Source organism: Pongo pygmaeus, chromosome 12, assembly GCF_028885625.2.
Source record: "Pongo pygmaeus isolate AG05252 chromosome 12, NHGRI_mPonPyg2-v2.0_pri, whole genome shotgun sequence".
Classification (NCBI taxonomy): Eukaryota; Metazoa; Chordata; class Mammalia; order Primates; family Hominidae; genus Pongo; species Pongo pygmaeus.
In genome coordinates, this window is record NC_072385.2 from 84,952,999 (window position 1) to 84,968,322 (window position 15,324).

The 15,324-nt window shown below is 40.3% G+C and overlaps 1 protein-coding gene across 1 annotated transcript in view; it reads left to right on the forward strand.

Annotated features, from left to right (window-relative positions):
* The window catches only part of LHCGR (luteinizing hormone/choriogonadotropin receptor), a 64,564-nt gene that overhangs the window by 15,672 nt on the left and 33,568 nt on the right, over positions 1-15,324 (forward strand). Inside the window, exons 2-6 of the mRNA XM_054474735.1 lie at positions 2,732-2,803; positions 4,801-4,875; positions 8,282-8,356; positions 10,336-10,410; positions 10,499-10,576. Coding sequence (XP_054330710.1) covers positions 2,732-2,803; positions 4,801-4,875; positions 8,282-8,356; positions 10,336-10,410; positions 10,499-10,576 — 375 coding nt within the window. The remainder of the gene's footprint in view (positions 1-2,731; positions 2,804-4,800; positions 4,876-8,281; positions 8,357-10,335; positions 10,411-10,498; positions 10,577-15,324) is intronic.

Here is a 15,324-nt window from a genome sequence, read left to right on the forward strand (position 1 = left end):
GTTTGAGAATTTTTCTCAATGTATACAGAAGTGGAATCGCAGGGTTATTAAGATCATTGTTCACATTGCTAAAAGTTTCTGGCATCATGGAAAGAATCATAGATGCATCCAATAGAGAGTGGGGCACCTTCAAAGGGAGTACATTCAAACAGTTATCAACAAATCATAAACTTTATTAATAAATTCTGGAAACAGATACTTGAATGCTTAGGAACTGCTACCAATCAAAGATGAATCAGAAATGAAGATGTGACATTTCTGGAAAAAAAACATATAAGTCAGTAGGGAAAATGGTTTTGGATTCACAGGACCACATTCTCTGTATTGCCTCATGGGAACACATCTGTTGTGAAAAGCACAGTGCACCTGTCTAACCCCACCTCTGTCCCCATTCCCTGGCCCCCAGGACTCTTTCTTGACCCAGCCATATCCACAAAGTCACCTGCTGTTCACTTGGTGTCTCTTTTATAGAGGAGGCTCTAGTTTCACTCTCCCCACTGCTGCCTTTCCTGCTCTGCAGCATCAACATCAACTCTGCAAAATTTCAGCTTGCACCAGGGCTGCTTCTGTAGCCACTGGAGACTGCCATTGCATGATCTACAGCTTCTTGCACTTCTGTCCGACCTTTGCTCCTCATCCCTCCTCCCTACATCAATCAAAAGCTCAGGCAACCTCCCTGGTCAAATCTGAACCGAACTGCTCCTCTGGGAGTCACACCATGCTCCCATTTGGAGAAGGAGGCTGCCTGCTGAGAGACTTCAGCTTCTGGGCTCCATTTGCATGAATAAACAGCTCTGAAGGGTTCTGCTGAAGCTTTTATGTAAACACTCTCCAAAATATGTTCTGCACTGCATTATTCCCAGCAATAAAGATTCTGGAATCAGAATTTGGCTGTCAGTTTTATTGATGCTGCAAGGGGTACAGTGGAATACAGCTTTCTCTTCTGGAAATTTATTGGTTTGGCAGTGCAGAGAGCAATAAAACCATGTTTTTAATCAGGAAGCCAAGCGAACATGATTCCAGAAGAAATATAGGAAGCAAACATGCCATCACAAGATTTCTCCCCACACTGTCCCTGTTCTTCTCGGATCCTTTGTTAAATGAGTTTAGGTGTTAAAAAATGTCCTTGGTGGGAATGTCTTCAGGAATAGAATCAGAGACCAAAGTTGGATTACTTTCTCTAGGTTATATCATTTCTAAGAGATTATTGAGTGAAAACATTTTTCTGAAATGAAATTTCCTCCCCATTAGCACCTAGGGAGAAACGACTGGTAAACTGCTTTGCAGAAGAAATAGAGCGAATGTGACATGCTTCCTCTCAGGAGAAGCAAGGTTGCAATGTCTGTCCCTCCACCTTGCTCACCAAGACATTGGATTAAGAATGACATGCTTTGGCCAGTATTGCACAGGGAAGGATGTCTGGAGTCATTCTGCCTGGTTGTAACCTTGTTCAGGTTACTTAGTTTCTTTGTGACCCAATTTCTTCTGCTATGTAAGAGAAATTCCCACCTCACACCATTGTTGAGTGAGTAAAAGAAGGTCACAAATGGGTGTGTATAACTCACACAGTAGCTTACAGCTGTAGCAAGTCCCTTCTGGGACTGTAAGAAATCTTACTTTCATCTGCCCATCATGGAGGTGTTCTTTCCTAGCAGCTTAAAGCAGTCTCTGCTGCATAGACATGTTAAAAACAAGACAGCATCTCTCACCTTTGTTCTCATATTCCTGATACTCACATACTCACTTCCCACCTGAAATATCCTTGCCCACTCCCTTCCTCTCTGCCAGTCCTTGGGCCAAAACATTAAACCATTGTAGATACTCAATAAACGTTGGCTGCATGTTCATCCCTGCCTTGCAGTTGCTTCCTCTTGAGTTATCTTAACCTCCAGTTCCTTTAGCATTCACATATCATCCTATACTGGTTTTGCATTTCTGAGTGTCACTCTTTTCTCAAATCTTAAGTACAGCATAGCTTTTATTTCAATTTCAAGAATATTTAGATTGTTCCTGTGGGCATAAGTGAATGCCTGAAGGAAATGATCTCATAGACATTCCCCCCAAATGACGTGAAATGCCCATGTGAGTTAACCATAGGATCAAAGTTGTCTCTTTGGAATAATATTGAAATAGGCTACCTGGGAAAGACAGTAGAGATCAAGATGGGGGCATGTTCTTAATAAATCTTCTGTTTTCCTGCCTGCATAATTTCCAATTGTATTTTCATCATTAATTTCTCCACTCCACTCAACATAGTTTTTGTCCATCTTCCCAACCAAGTCTATAGGATCACTCTACAACTATTTAACTATATACTTGGTGCCAAGCTCTGTTCCTTACATGGATTATCCTGATTAATCATCACAATGACCCTGTGAAGTAGGAATTATTATTGCAATTTTACGACAAAGAAACTGAGCTGGAGGGCTTAAATAACATGCTTAGAATCACATAGCCAAGTAGTGGGACAGCAAAGATTTGAGTTCAGGTATGTCTGATCTCAACGTTCACAATCTTCACCACAAAATTATACACTCTTTGATAAAGACCAAGAATAAGTCATGGCACATCTCTTCATTGATTTAAGTTAGAATCCTCAGCCTGAATCCAGTTCTTGGGAACTCTGAAGTCTCTGTCTCTCACACACATACGCATACACATTTTATTCATGAACTTAAAAGGCACCCTATCATAAATCTTAAACTCTTGGATTTCCTTTTTTCTTTTCTAGATCTCTTGCCTACCTCCCTGTCAAAGTGATCCCATCTCAAGCTTTCAGAGGACTTAATGAGGTCATAAAAATGTAAGTAAGTTACTGCATATCAAAAAACATTTGTAATTGGAATAATGAATTTTTTCTAAGAGAAAACACATTTGAAAGGGGATAATTCTTCTAGGAAAGAAATTGTGTTTAGGATACTCGCATATTTTTATCTTTGTAATACAAAGAATAACTAGAGACCTTTGAAGAAAAGGTATGATTTTTAAGAGTCATTAAAATCCAGATAATTAACCTTGCTTCAAAGAACTGAATGCATTTTATAAGTGATGATATACCTTTTAAGGAGAAAAAAAGATAGATTCCAATCATAAAAATTCTCCTTCTGCTAGAGCAGCTATTCCCTTGTGTCACATTTTTAGATAACACCCACATAGGAAAAAAAATGTGTTGGAAGTTTATTGTGCATCAGAAGATCATCTTTATATCTAAAATATAAGTATATGACAAAAACACAGTATTTATAACTATATTGATGAAAGGCATTTATCAAAAGTGTAAAGCACCTGGATAATGCAGTATGATCTCATGTTTGTCAGACGTAACTTCGATCATTTGTCTCTGGGTTTCCGCTTCTAGGACCAAAGTTCCCATACTTGGAGAGAGAATGTTCTCAAGGGCCCAGTATTCCAGCATCTTTCTTAATATTAGCCTGAGTCAAAGGACCTCATGGCCATTGAGTTCTCACAGTGCGTCTGTAATCTTAACAATCCACTGGACTTTGGAAGCAGATTTGCATCTCTAAAGAAGATGCTACAGCATCAATCTTAGCTCCTTTGGGAACCTCTATTGCCCTTTAGGGTATTAGTAAGCAATCAGAATATTTAAAATAGTTCCTCAAGAATTACTGCGTATTATAGGAAATTCCCTGAAGGTTACAGACTTGTCAGTTTACTTGAGCTTAACTCACACTCTTCTGCTCTCAAGTTGGAATGTTGAGTTTTGATAACCTTTAATGCATTAAGACCTCCTACTGAGAAAAGGAGCTACAGTTAAATAAGCAAACCAATAGGTAGGAATAAGATGAATCAGCCAAGAACAATCCATTGCCGTGTTGTTCAGAAAAGACGTTAGCTACCTTAGGCTCTGCCTTTCTGTGGGCTAATGCTCTCATCAGTCTGAAGCCTTCAGTGAGCCTTAACCTTAGAAATAAGCAAATGTACAGTTTGTGAATTTGAGACTTTTTTCCAACTGGCAGGAAATGGTAGCTTATGTTGGGATTTTAGGTTAACACTAGCATTACCTACATGCTTGCGAATCATATATGACAAAACTTGTTCCTTTATTTTTGTATTGTTTTCAAAAAATTCAATTATTCATTACTCCATTCACTTATTCATTCATTTGTACTCTTAACTCTGTGCCAAGCAACATGAAGGCATCAGGGGTTCAGAAGTGAATAGAATATACTCCTTGTCCTCAGTTTGCTCACAAGTGAGAAAAACAGTCAAGGAAATTGGTAATTGTAATTCAGGACGGATACCATGTGCAGGAGTTGACCACCTTGCAACAGCCTCAGCACGAGATTTTGGGAAACTAACGGTTAAGAGTTATGAAACAATTCAACCCATATTAAAGCCTCACTAGAGTGACAGAATTGGGACCCAGAGATCCATATCCTAGTCTTGAACCTTAATATAAATACTATTTGCCTCTCCTCTCAGGGCCTTAATTTCCAGAGCTGTAAAACAAGGGAATCGGACTAGATTTTCTCAAAGGGCCTATGCCATTCTAACAATCTGTGGCTCTGAGTCAGAGATACATAAGAGAAAAACTTGTCACATAAACAGGGGCTACTAAAACTTGCATTTCAACTGCACCTGGGTTGTAGGTGCCCATCAGTGCTTCTAAAGGGAGATGTTAGCACTGTATGATTTGGGGACAACTTGCACATCCTTGTTCTTTTCAGGGGGACACAGTGGTGTCCCCAGTTGTTGGGTCACACACGTAGCTCATTATCATGCAGACACGGTCATTTCTTTCATGTTTCTTTCTCTTTTTCCCCCCCGTCTCTTCCCTAGTGAAATCTCTCAGATTGATTCCCTGGAAAGGATAGAAGCTAATGCCTTTGACAACCTCCTCAATTTGTCTGAAATGTAAGCATCAGCTAACAGACAGTTTACTGCTGTACACTATCACCCTCACTGGCTGGAGCCCACTTGGTATTTGTATTCAAGCATCCACTGCTAGGAATCCAAGAGGAAAAGACTACAGCAATTACTAGGTCTGGGCAGGCACTAATTTTTCTCACTGCAGTGGCCTGTAGGTTGCTATGGTGACAACTGCTTCTCCCTGGGAGCTGTATAAACTCTGAAACATCACAACACAAAGATAGAAATTAAAATTGACATTGTGAACTCCTGCCAAGTAGCTCTTGCCTATGGAGGGTATGGAGTACTTCGGATAGTGGGAAAATTTGGAAAAGAGCTTAGAGATCATAAATTGGTTCATTGGGGGCTGTTTTGGCACATTCACTCATTCAGTGAATGTTTCTTGAATACCTACAGTGTAAAAGCTGTGTAATAGGCATGTGTGTGTTGGATTTGTTGGGTTTTGTTGTTATTGTGATGTTTTGGAATTAACTCTTAGAAACAACCCTTGCCAAAGTATCATTTCCCCAAAAAATCACAAAAGGGATAGGAAAAGACTGGTTTAATTCAGTTTTCAAGTGATGAATCTGTGGCCTGAAGAGGTTAACTTACTTGCCTGACATCACACAGAAAGTTAGTGTCAGAGCTGAAATTAGAAATCAATGCATGTGACTTCTACACCAGGCCCCCTACTGCTGCTTTGTGTGGTCCAAACTGAGTTTCCAGAAGAGCACTCAAACTTTACCTACTTTGGAGTTTCAAAAGTTAGGGAAGGGGAAAAGTATTAGCATCAAACATTTTTTGAGCTCTTGTGCTTGGCGTTTCTTCTATGTTGTGTCATTTAATCCTCACAGCTACCATGCAGAGTGGGGGTAATTATCCCTTTTGTCCATGGGAAGGAATGGAGGCTTGGAAAGGCACAGAAACTTGACCAATGTGACACTTTAGACCGGTGGTATCCAATCTTTTGGCTTCCCTGGGCCACAGTGGAAAAAGAATTGTCTTGGGTCACACATAAAATACACTTACACTAACGATAGCTGATGAGTTAAAAAAAAAAAAAAAAAACTCATAACGTTTTAAGAAAGTTTACAAACTTCTGTTGGGTCGCATTCAAAGCCATCCTGGGCCACATGTGGCATGCAGACTGTGGGTTGGACAAGCTTGCTTTAGACCATGGGAGGACTGGGATTCAATCCCAGACTGTCTTTCTTCAAAGCTCCTGATTTTCCACTATACCACAAGGTCCCCTATAAATGATCCAGTGAAAAATTACCTGAGGAGAATAATTAATTGGTAAGTATGTGAACAACTACCATGTGTCCAATACAGGGCCAAATGCTGTTGGAATACAGAAGAGATAAAATATAAATGTCCACCATGAGATGACAGTGTAGCCAGGGAAGTGAGACTACTCACCAATTACAGAGAAATCCAAAATAATGAGTAAGTGCAAAAGACATAGTCTGGACTTAGCTGAGAAGCAGAATCACACGTTGGACTCATTACAATTACAGATGACAGTCCTATCCCAGACCTGGAAAGCTGCAGTTTTAACAGACTTCCCAGGTAATGCTAAAACATAGCTTATATTGAGAACCACCAGGGCAGCTAATGATAAATAAAGCTTCCCGTGATGCAAAGCAACATTCATCAACAGAAAGAAACATAAAGTCCTCTCAGGGAAAGTTTATGGATTCCCAAAGAAGGTCCTAAGACTAGCATGCTAGCTCCACGAAGGCTCTTTTTGCTTTGCTCACAACTGTTTTCCCAGCACATAGAACAATGCTTGCCACATGTAGATGCCCAATAAATGTCTGTTAAATGAATGAATGACTGGGCTAAGGTCAGGCCCCAAAATTCTTTTATTAAATTTCTTTTAATCTTTTTTTTTATGCAGGGTCTCACTGTGTTGCCCAGACTGACCTCAAATTCCTGGGCTCAAGTGATCCTCCCACCTCCTTGCCAAGTAGATGGGACTACAGATGCACGCCACCACACCCAGCCCAAAAGACCTTTAAAGATAAAAGTCCCTTCCATCCCACCCACATAAGGCTCTATATGGCCTATGATTGCTTGACTCAGTTGTTGTAGAAATAATTACGACAAAATATCATTCACATCTGAAGAATCAAAAGGGCTGAGAAGATGGAAACAGGCGCAAGTGGTGGGTAACTGTAGTGTGGTGGGTAACTGTAGTGTGGTGGAACAAGCACTAAACTGAGAGTCAGAAAAACTGGGTCACATCCAAGTTCTGCTACTTCTCAGCTATGTGACTGAAGACAAATCATTCAACTTCTTAATTTCAGCCACTATTATAACTATCGTTAACACTGGTTGAGGCATTACTGTGAACCAGACACATGTATTTATTCCTCAAAAACAACACTATAAGGAAACCAAGACAGAGAGAGCTTAAAGTGATATATCTAAGGTCATATGATTAGGAAAATCAGAATGAAAAACCAAGTTGACTCCAGAGCCCATGCTCCTAACAAATACACTACATTCTCTCTATAGAACAAGGTAATTATTATTTCCTCAGGTGGCTGTCACCTGGATTAAGAAAGCCAAAGGCATTTACTGGCCTTTTATTGAATATAAAGTAGACAGGACTTAGCAATGGTGACTACTTTTTGTAGAGTCACAGTAATTAGGGGAATGAGGGAGTTGGGCGGGGAGGGCAATAACGTCACAGTGGTGTGTGGCTGTACTTTTGTACTTTGCAAAGCCCTGCCTCATATTATCTCTACCTATTCTATTACTTCAAACTTACTAACCTGTGAGGCAGGAAGACTATGTAATATTATTATACCAATTTTACAGAAGAGACACTAGCTCAGGGAAGTTAGAAGGCTGGACATCATGACACAGCAAATTATCTTCAGCATGAGTATAAAATCCCCCAAATTCAAGCCTCTGGCTTTTGCCCTGTGCCATTCCACAGACTGGTGCCCCTCGGTATAACTGCTCATGTGATTGCCGGCCAATATGAAGAGGACGAGTTTGCTTACAAGGGAGAGTAGGTAATTTGCTCATCTCTCCTGAGAGGAATCTCTCATCACCCTCAGTGTACAGGGTCCACAGTGGGGCAGAATCTACTTGGCCAGGAGCCCTGGATGTCGGTGCTGTCTGTGGTGGGGGAGAGGGGTGGGAGGGTGCAGACACAGACTCCCTGCTCTGATCCTTATACACGCCTCTTTAGAAGAGCAGTGCTTCCTGGAAATAGGGAACTGGCTCTCACCAAGCCATTTCCATCCCCAGAGTCGCTAGGGGTCCTCCCAAGCATATGAAGGTCACCTGCTTTTGCTGATGCCATTTTCAGCCAGCAACTTCTGGTGACCATGATCTCACATATTTCAAACAATACACATCTATTAAACAGCAGCTTTTTTTCCCTCTCTCTTTACAGACTGATCCAGAACACCAAAAATCTGAGATACATTGAGCCCGGAGCATTTGTAAATCTTCCCCGATTAAAATACTTGTGAGAAATTTTCCTTTTTAAGCAACTGGGGAGGGGAAGATGGGCATCTGATGAAAATCAAAACAAGGAAAAAGTTGGAAAGATTTTGTTTAACCATATACGTGGCACTATTGGCATGTTCCTCTTCAGCCTTCTGATTTAAATTTAATTGTCATTTCTTGTCAGCCACCGAGCTGGGTGCTTTTGCATACATGTAAGTGGTTCCCAATATTTTATCAGTCCTAAACACCTGGGAAGAACATCACCCCTTTGTAGTGATTTTCAAGGTTGACAGTGGGTATGGGAGATGGAGGTCATAACACTTTAAAAAGGGTAAATCAGCATCTCTAACGTGAATAGAGAGTAGGTGAAAGTGAGAGCGGCAATTCTGATTTGACTCTCATCACTGGTTAAGAATTTCTGATCTCCTTTATCTCATTTTTTTCATGTGTTTATTAAATGAAAACTTTTTAAGTATTGCCCTAAGGTAGACACTGTGCCATATAAACTAAATCATTATTTTCCACTTCCCATTAATTCTAACTAAGTCTATCAGTTAGCATTAGAAATTGAGTACCACTGTAGCCTGCCATAATCACTGCCTTGTCAGCAATACAAAAATTCCTGAAAGCTATGAATTTATCACTATGGATCTTCTCACATATCAAGTCATCCCTATTCACAAAGAAAAATTTAAGTCTCCCTAAAACAGACATCCCTCTTTTTTCTTTAAATTTCCTAAACTCCTCAGAGAAGGTAAAGTCCACCTCCCATCACTGCCCAAAAAAAGGAAAACAGAGAGAAGGGACATCTCTCTGGTACTTCACATCATCAGTCTTGCTCTGGGGCCTTCTACAAGAGCTGCTACTGGAACTGTCATAGCTCCTTTGTTAACTCTAACACTGAACAATTCCAAACTCAGGTGTTCTGTTTTTCCAAACCTCCAGGGTGTCTACAGGGCACATAAGCATACGGTAGCATCAACTACTTTGAAAAAACATAAGAAAATCCCAGAATCAAATTTGACCACTGCAGCCTCTCATTATCTAAGGATCATTGTCTTTATTAAATAGTATTTTCATCCAAAACTGTGATATTCACCCAACCCAAGTACATATTGCAGTCTAATCCCACACTGCTATCCCCAGCTGTAGATAGAGCAGAGATCGAGTGTGACCTGGGCTTTTGGATAAGAAGGAGAACCAGAGAGAGCCAGAAGAGAGCCCTGGCTTTGTTTCATTGTCACGAGGGTGACAGACAGTTCACATTAGTTGTCCAGAGCCCATGACTGGTGAATCTAAAACTCCAGTGTGGAAATCCAGATGCCCAGACTCTGAGGGAGCCCCATTCTTGTAATAAAATATTTTTCAATTTCACCTATCACTTAAGCCTCTCTCCTCTTCAGAGGCTAAATAAAAGGTGGGAGGAAAAGAAGAGCCTTGAATAGCTCCAAACACCAAAACAATGTTTAGTGATTTCAATGAGAAGCAAAGAAGAACTTCCTGAATTGTAAGGTAACTAAATAAGAGAAGATTTTTAATAATGAGCAATATGGATTTATCATAAAAGATTAATTTTCTTGAAGTATTTGAATAAAAACCTGCTCCAAAATTTAAGGATGCTATCTAGAACTATCAAGAGCATGTAATAAACTAATTACCAAAAGAAAGTGGAATGCAATACAGGAAAATGTGATTGATTTAATAAGAAAAGACAGGTTAGAAATATAAATGAAAAAGACATTTAAATTTGGACCCAGTCCCCAGATCTCTAAATAAGAGTCATTAGAGCATCTTCTCCCATTGCATGAGGGACTTCTGAATTGCAACAATCTTTCCCAGCTAAAAGTAGTCCTGATAACACCAAACTCAATATTTTTAAATTTAATGTGAAAGTTGTATTTGCAAAATACCTTTGTACTCTCTTTTTATCTTTATATCTTAATGACAATCACTTTTACCCACTCTCTGCCCACACCACTACCCTGTCCCTAATCACAGGAGCATCTGTAACACAGGCATCAGAAAGTTTCCAGATGTTACGAAGATCTTCTCCTCTGAATCAAATTTCATTCTGTAAGTACCAGGCTGATTGCTATGCATAACAGTTTCCTATTTGCAGCTAAAATTTAGAAAGTAAATATTTCTCATTTCTTTCCTCAAGGGAAATTTGTGATAACTTACACATAACCACCATACCAGGAAATGCTTTTCAAGGGATGAATAATGAATCTGTAACACTGTGAGTAAACTCCCAGATTTGTGTTCTGCCATACAGCCTCCTGCTAGTCTCACTACTAGGTTGGGGTGAGCTTTTTCTCATGTTTTACCACATTCTTCACTCACTGGTGACATTCTTCTTAACCTAAAATGCTAAGGGTGAAGGGAGTTGTGTAAGATCACAGCTGGGTCATATGTTCACATGACAACCAACCAACCAATTCAGTTTAACCAAACAGGCCCTGAGGATTTTTAATGACTGAGTCTCAAACTTATGAAATTGTTCACTGCATTAATGAAGAATGCTCTAAGGCTGGGAAGACACAGTCTAGAGAGGAATGGCTTTCCTGGCTAAAAAAGAGCACAGAAATTTCAAGATTTCAACAGAGAAGAGTTTGGAAGGATATCCTCCAAGTAGGAAAAGTAGTTGATCAATGGACCTTGCTCTGTCTCTCTCATTTTCGCCTTCCTCTTGGGTCCCTCTCATTTTGCTTCTGAAGCAACACTATCTATGCTCATTCTTTCTATTCCTTAATGCCTAAAAATAATGTGTTTTTATTTGACAGTTACTCATCAGGTTACCAGGCTATCCCTTTCATGGTGTTTCCTAAGGCCTCACTATTCAAAGTATGAGCCATCATCTTCAGCATCTTCTGAGAGCTGGTGTATAAGTCCATTCTCACATTGCTATAAAGAACTACCTGAGACTGGATAATTTATAAAGAAAAGAGGTTTTAATTGGCTCACAATTCTGCAGGCTTTGCAGGAAGCATGATTCTGGCATCTGCTCAGCTTCTGGGGAGGTCTTAGGAAACTTACAATACTGATGGAAGGTGAAGGGTGAGCCAGCACCTCACATGGCCAGGAGCAGTAGGAAGAGAGAGAGCAGGGAGGTGTCATGCACTTTTAAACAATCAGATCTCATGAGAACTCTATCACAAGAACAGCACTAGGGGGATGGTGCTAAACCATTCATGAGAAACCACCCCCATGATCCAGTCACCTCCCACCAGGCCCCACCTCCAACATTGGGGATTATAATTTGTAATGCAATTTTGTGGAAACACAGATCTAAACCATATCTTCTAGTTAGAAATAGCTCACCGCAGACCTACTAACTCAGAATATGCTTTTTACAAGATCCCAAGTGATTCACATGTACATTAAAGTTTGAGGAGCACTCCACTAAGATAACTCAACCCATGTTCTTCACAGGACACTTGCCAGACTTCCTTCCCTCTGGAATCCCTGCCATACATCTTCACATGGGAGCCCTCCACTGCCGTACCATTCAGAAGCAGCATCCTGGGCAGCATGTTTTATTTTATTGAAACTGAGTCTTGCTCTGTCACCAGGCTGGAGTGCAGTGGTGCAATTTTGGCTCACTGCAACCTCTGGCTCCTGGGTTCAAGTGATTCTCCTGCCTCAGCCTCCCGAGTAGCTGGGACTACAGGTGTGTGCCACCACACCCAGCTAATTTTTGTATTTTTAGTAGAGACAGGGTTTCACCATGTTGGACAGGATTGTCTCGATCTCTTGACCTCATGACCTGCCCTCCTTGGCCTCCCAAAGTGCTGGGAATACAGGCATGAGCCACCACCCCCCGGCCTCATTTCTTTATACCTAAAGCCCAGTGACCCTGATTTAATTCTGCTCCTAAAATCCATATCCCTCTCACTCTTTCTGCTTTGGTTACAGCCCATGGCAAAATTGTGATGAGGCAATAAAGGAGCTCACCCTTAAAGAAAAAAGAGAAAACATGGATTGGAATGACTCTGAAATGAAGAGATAGATGTGAAGCAAAAGAAGAGATCATCTCAGAGGACTCTCTTTTATATCACTGGATTCTAAAAATTGGTATCCTTGGTGCACTGCCTTTGTATAGTACTTTTACTTTGTGTAGGTGTAATTTTACATGTATAATTGTCATGTTACAAAGCTGTGACCATGTAGCTTCATCTCAGATTACTGCAATCAAAAGAATACAGAGCAGCAACCAAAAATAATTTCAAAAATAACCCATACTCTTTACTTGCAACTCTTGAACACTGGGAAAGAGATTCTGTTGATCCTAGAAATATTTCTCAACAGTCTCTCCACTCCTGCCACTTCCCTCACACACCACAGCTCTACCGGCTGCTTATAAAGTGTTTTCAACTCACCACTGCATAATGGATCTGGAACTACTCATTCATCATGTCCCCCACCAAAAACAAGGTATTCAACAAACAAACTCCGAATGAGGTGATATCACATGCCTTAGGATTTGGGGTCTCCCCACTTGTCTATATCAAGAACACAAAAGACATAGGATTAGATTCATGTCCTCGAGAAGTTCATAGTCTCAATGAGGGGGAAAACATAAAATAATAAAATAATAATACAAGCTAGTAGATATTCACTATGAGAGTGTGTGGTACCTAGAAATAAGATCTTAGAGAAGTCCTTTTGGGCTGGGGAATCAGAGAGGCTTTATGGTAGAGCCAATAGATTTGAATTAGACCTCATGGAATCAGTAACATTTGTATGGGTAAATGTGAAAATAGCAGCTAATACGTATGTAGCCCTTATTAAATACCTGCACTGTTTTTAAGTACTTTTTAAGTCTCATAGCAACCTTATGAGATAGGAACTATCAACCCTACTTTTAGATGAGGAGACCAAGGCATCAAGAGGTTAAGTATCTCTATCTCAGGTCAAGATTTGGTCCCAGACAGTCTGGCTCCAGAGTCATGTTCTTAACCATTATGTGGTAACACAACATACAGAGACAGGCAGAGTAAGGAATCCAAGTGAAGAGATGGCAGGAGTAAAAGCATGGCAGAAGGACAACAGGGTGAGGCTACTACTTGAGAGTAAACATGCTGTTTAAGGAATGGAAAGTGAGTTTAGATAACTGGCTGAGATGGAGAGGACACTGAACTACAGAGACCCTTAAATGCCAGGATAAGGAGACAGGCTTTGAGGTAACTCTGGACAAAGTAATAAAATAATCTATTCAATAGAGTAGGCTTTATTCAAAGATCACAAATATCCACGACTCCCTTCAACTTTGATCTAAATCTAAAAATAATCAGACACCAATAGGTACTCCTCCCAGGTAAATGTACAATGATGGGAGTGGAGTGAAGTAGGAATGAAAAGGCAGAAGACATGGAGGAGGGTGAAGAAGAAAATCAATGTTGGGATAATCCATAGGTAACTTTGAGCTCACAAGACTGGGCCACCCCACCACACTAAAAGAGTAACCAAAGATTCCTTCTCACACATCATACTTCAGTATGTGCACAGAGAGCTTCATGGTTTTCTTATGACAGGGACATTAACTTATGTTGCTCATGATTTTAAGAAAAAGAGTGCATGCCAGTAGGATGTTATTTCCCCACTCTAAAGTTAATAAAGATTGAGGCTCTGTCTCTCCCAGAGAGCCTGTGGGACATTGTAGTTCCATCCCCCTTCTCATTCTTGGCCCTTCATCTGGAAGGGGAGTGATTAGTCATTTGCCTGGCACTTGTTCTCTGCTGAATGGGCCCCTCTGTAAGCAAAGGATCGTGTGGAGCACCCTGCTGGAAAAAGGGTATTATGCTTCAAGAGGAAAGCCGTATTTTCTCAGCTATAAAGTTCAACTCTCTAATTAGAAAATAATGAAAGCAAGCCTTCTCTTTTCATTATTAGTGGTATTTGAGATTTTGCTTTTTGTAGAACCTGTCTTGCCCTCCCCCTACCCAAATCTTTACCAACTGTGAGCTCATTTAATGAAAACAAAACACTTCACTTGATGCTGGAGAAACTCAGTGGGGCTAATGCTAAAACTATGCATTATGCTTTTATGTCCCTTTATAGCCACTTTTGTTGTTCATTAAATCTCCTCAAGAGGCCACCTTGAAATGCCCCTCCTTCCCAAATAAGCAGAATTTAGCTGCGCTACCTTCAAAATATTCTAGGTGATTGGTCATACCAGTCTCAAAAAAAGAGACAATCTTGATTCACATCTTAACTCCACAAAGAAATGGAAAGGTCATAGCAATTAATTTTCTAAGACCCTACAGAGAAGTGATGTCTGGAAAGGCATGACGATTCCAGGCTGCACCCGTGACAAGCCACAGTAGAGAGACTGCTGGGTCTGTCTACTGTGTTGAAATAAGGAGTCTGGGCTTCAGTCCTGGCTCTGTGTCTAACCAGCCAAGCAGCCTTAGTCAGGTCATCCCACTTTGACATACCTCTGTCTCTGTCTATTCAAAGGGATTACTACCTCCTTGTGTGAATCAAATCACTTTGTGTCAACTACACAATCACCACAATTACAATTAATCACAGTTAAAAGCTCATACTTAGCAACCTGGAGCAGGCCAGTTGTTTTAGACCATCTTGAAAACATCACATCTCATCATCTCCTTTTAAATTTTTTTTTTTTGAAATTTTTAACTGACAAATTGAGGCACTTTCCATTTGTCTTTTAATTGACAGATGGAAAGAACAGTATGATGAATGCCCCTATACACCTTATGTAGATTCATCAACTATTAGCAGCTTGCCACACCCACTCCATCTCTATGTATGTGAGTATATACCACACACTGCCCTTTTGCCAAGCCATCCAAAAGAAGTTTATAGACATGATATTTCATCCCTAAATACTTGAGCATGTATCTCCCTAAAACATGGACATTCTACATAACTACAATGCCATCACACCTAAGAAAATCAACATGAATGATATATCTAACCTACAGTCCATATTCCAATGAAAATATCTTTTATAGATTTTTT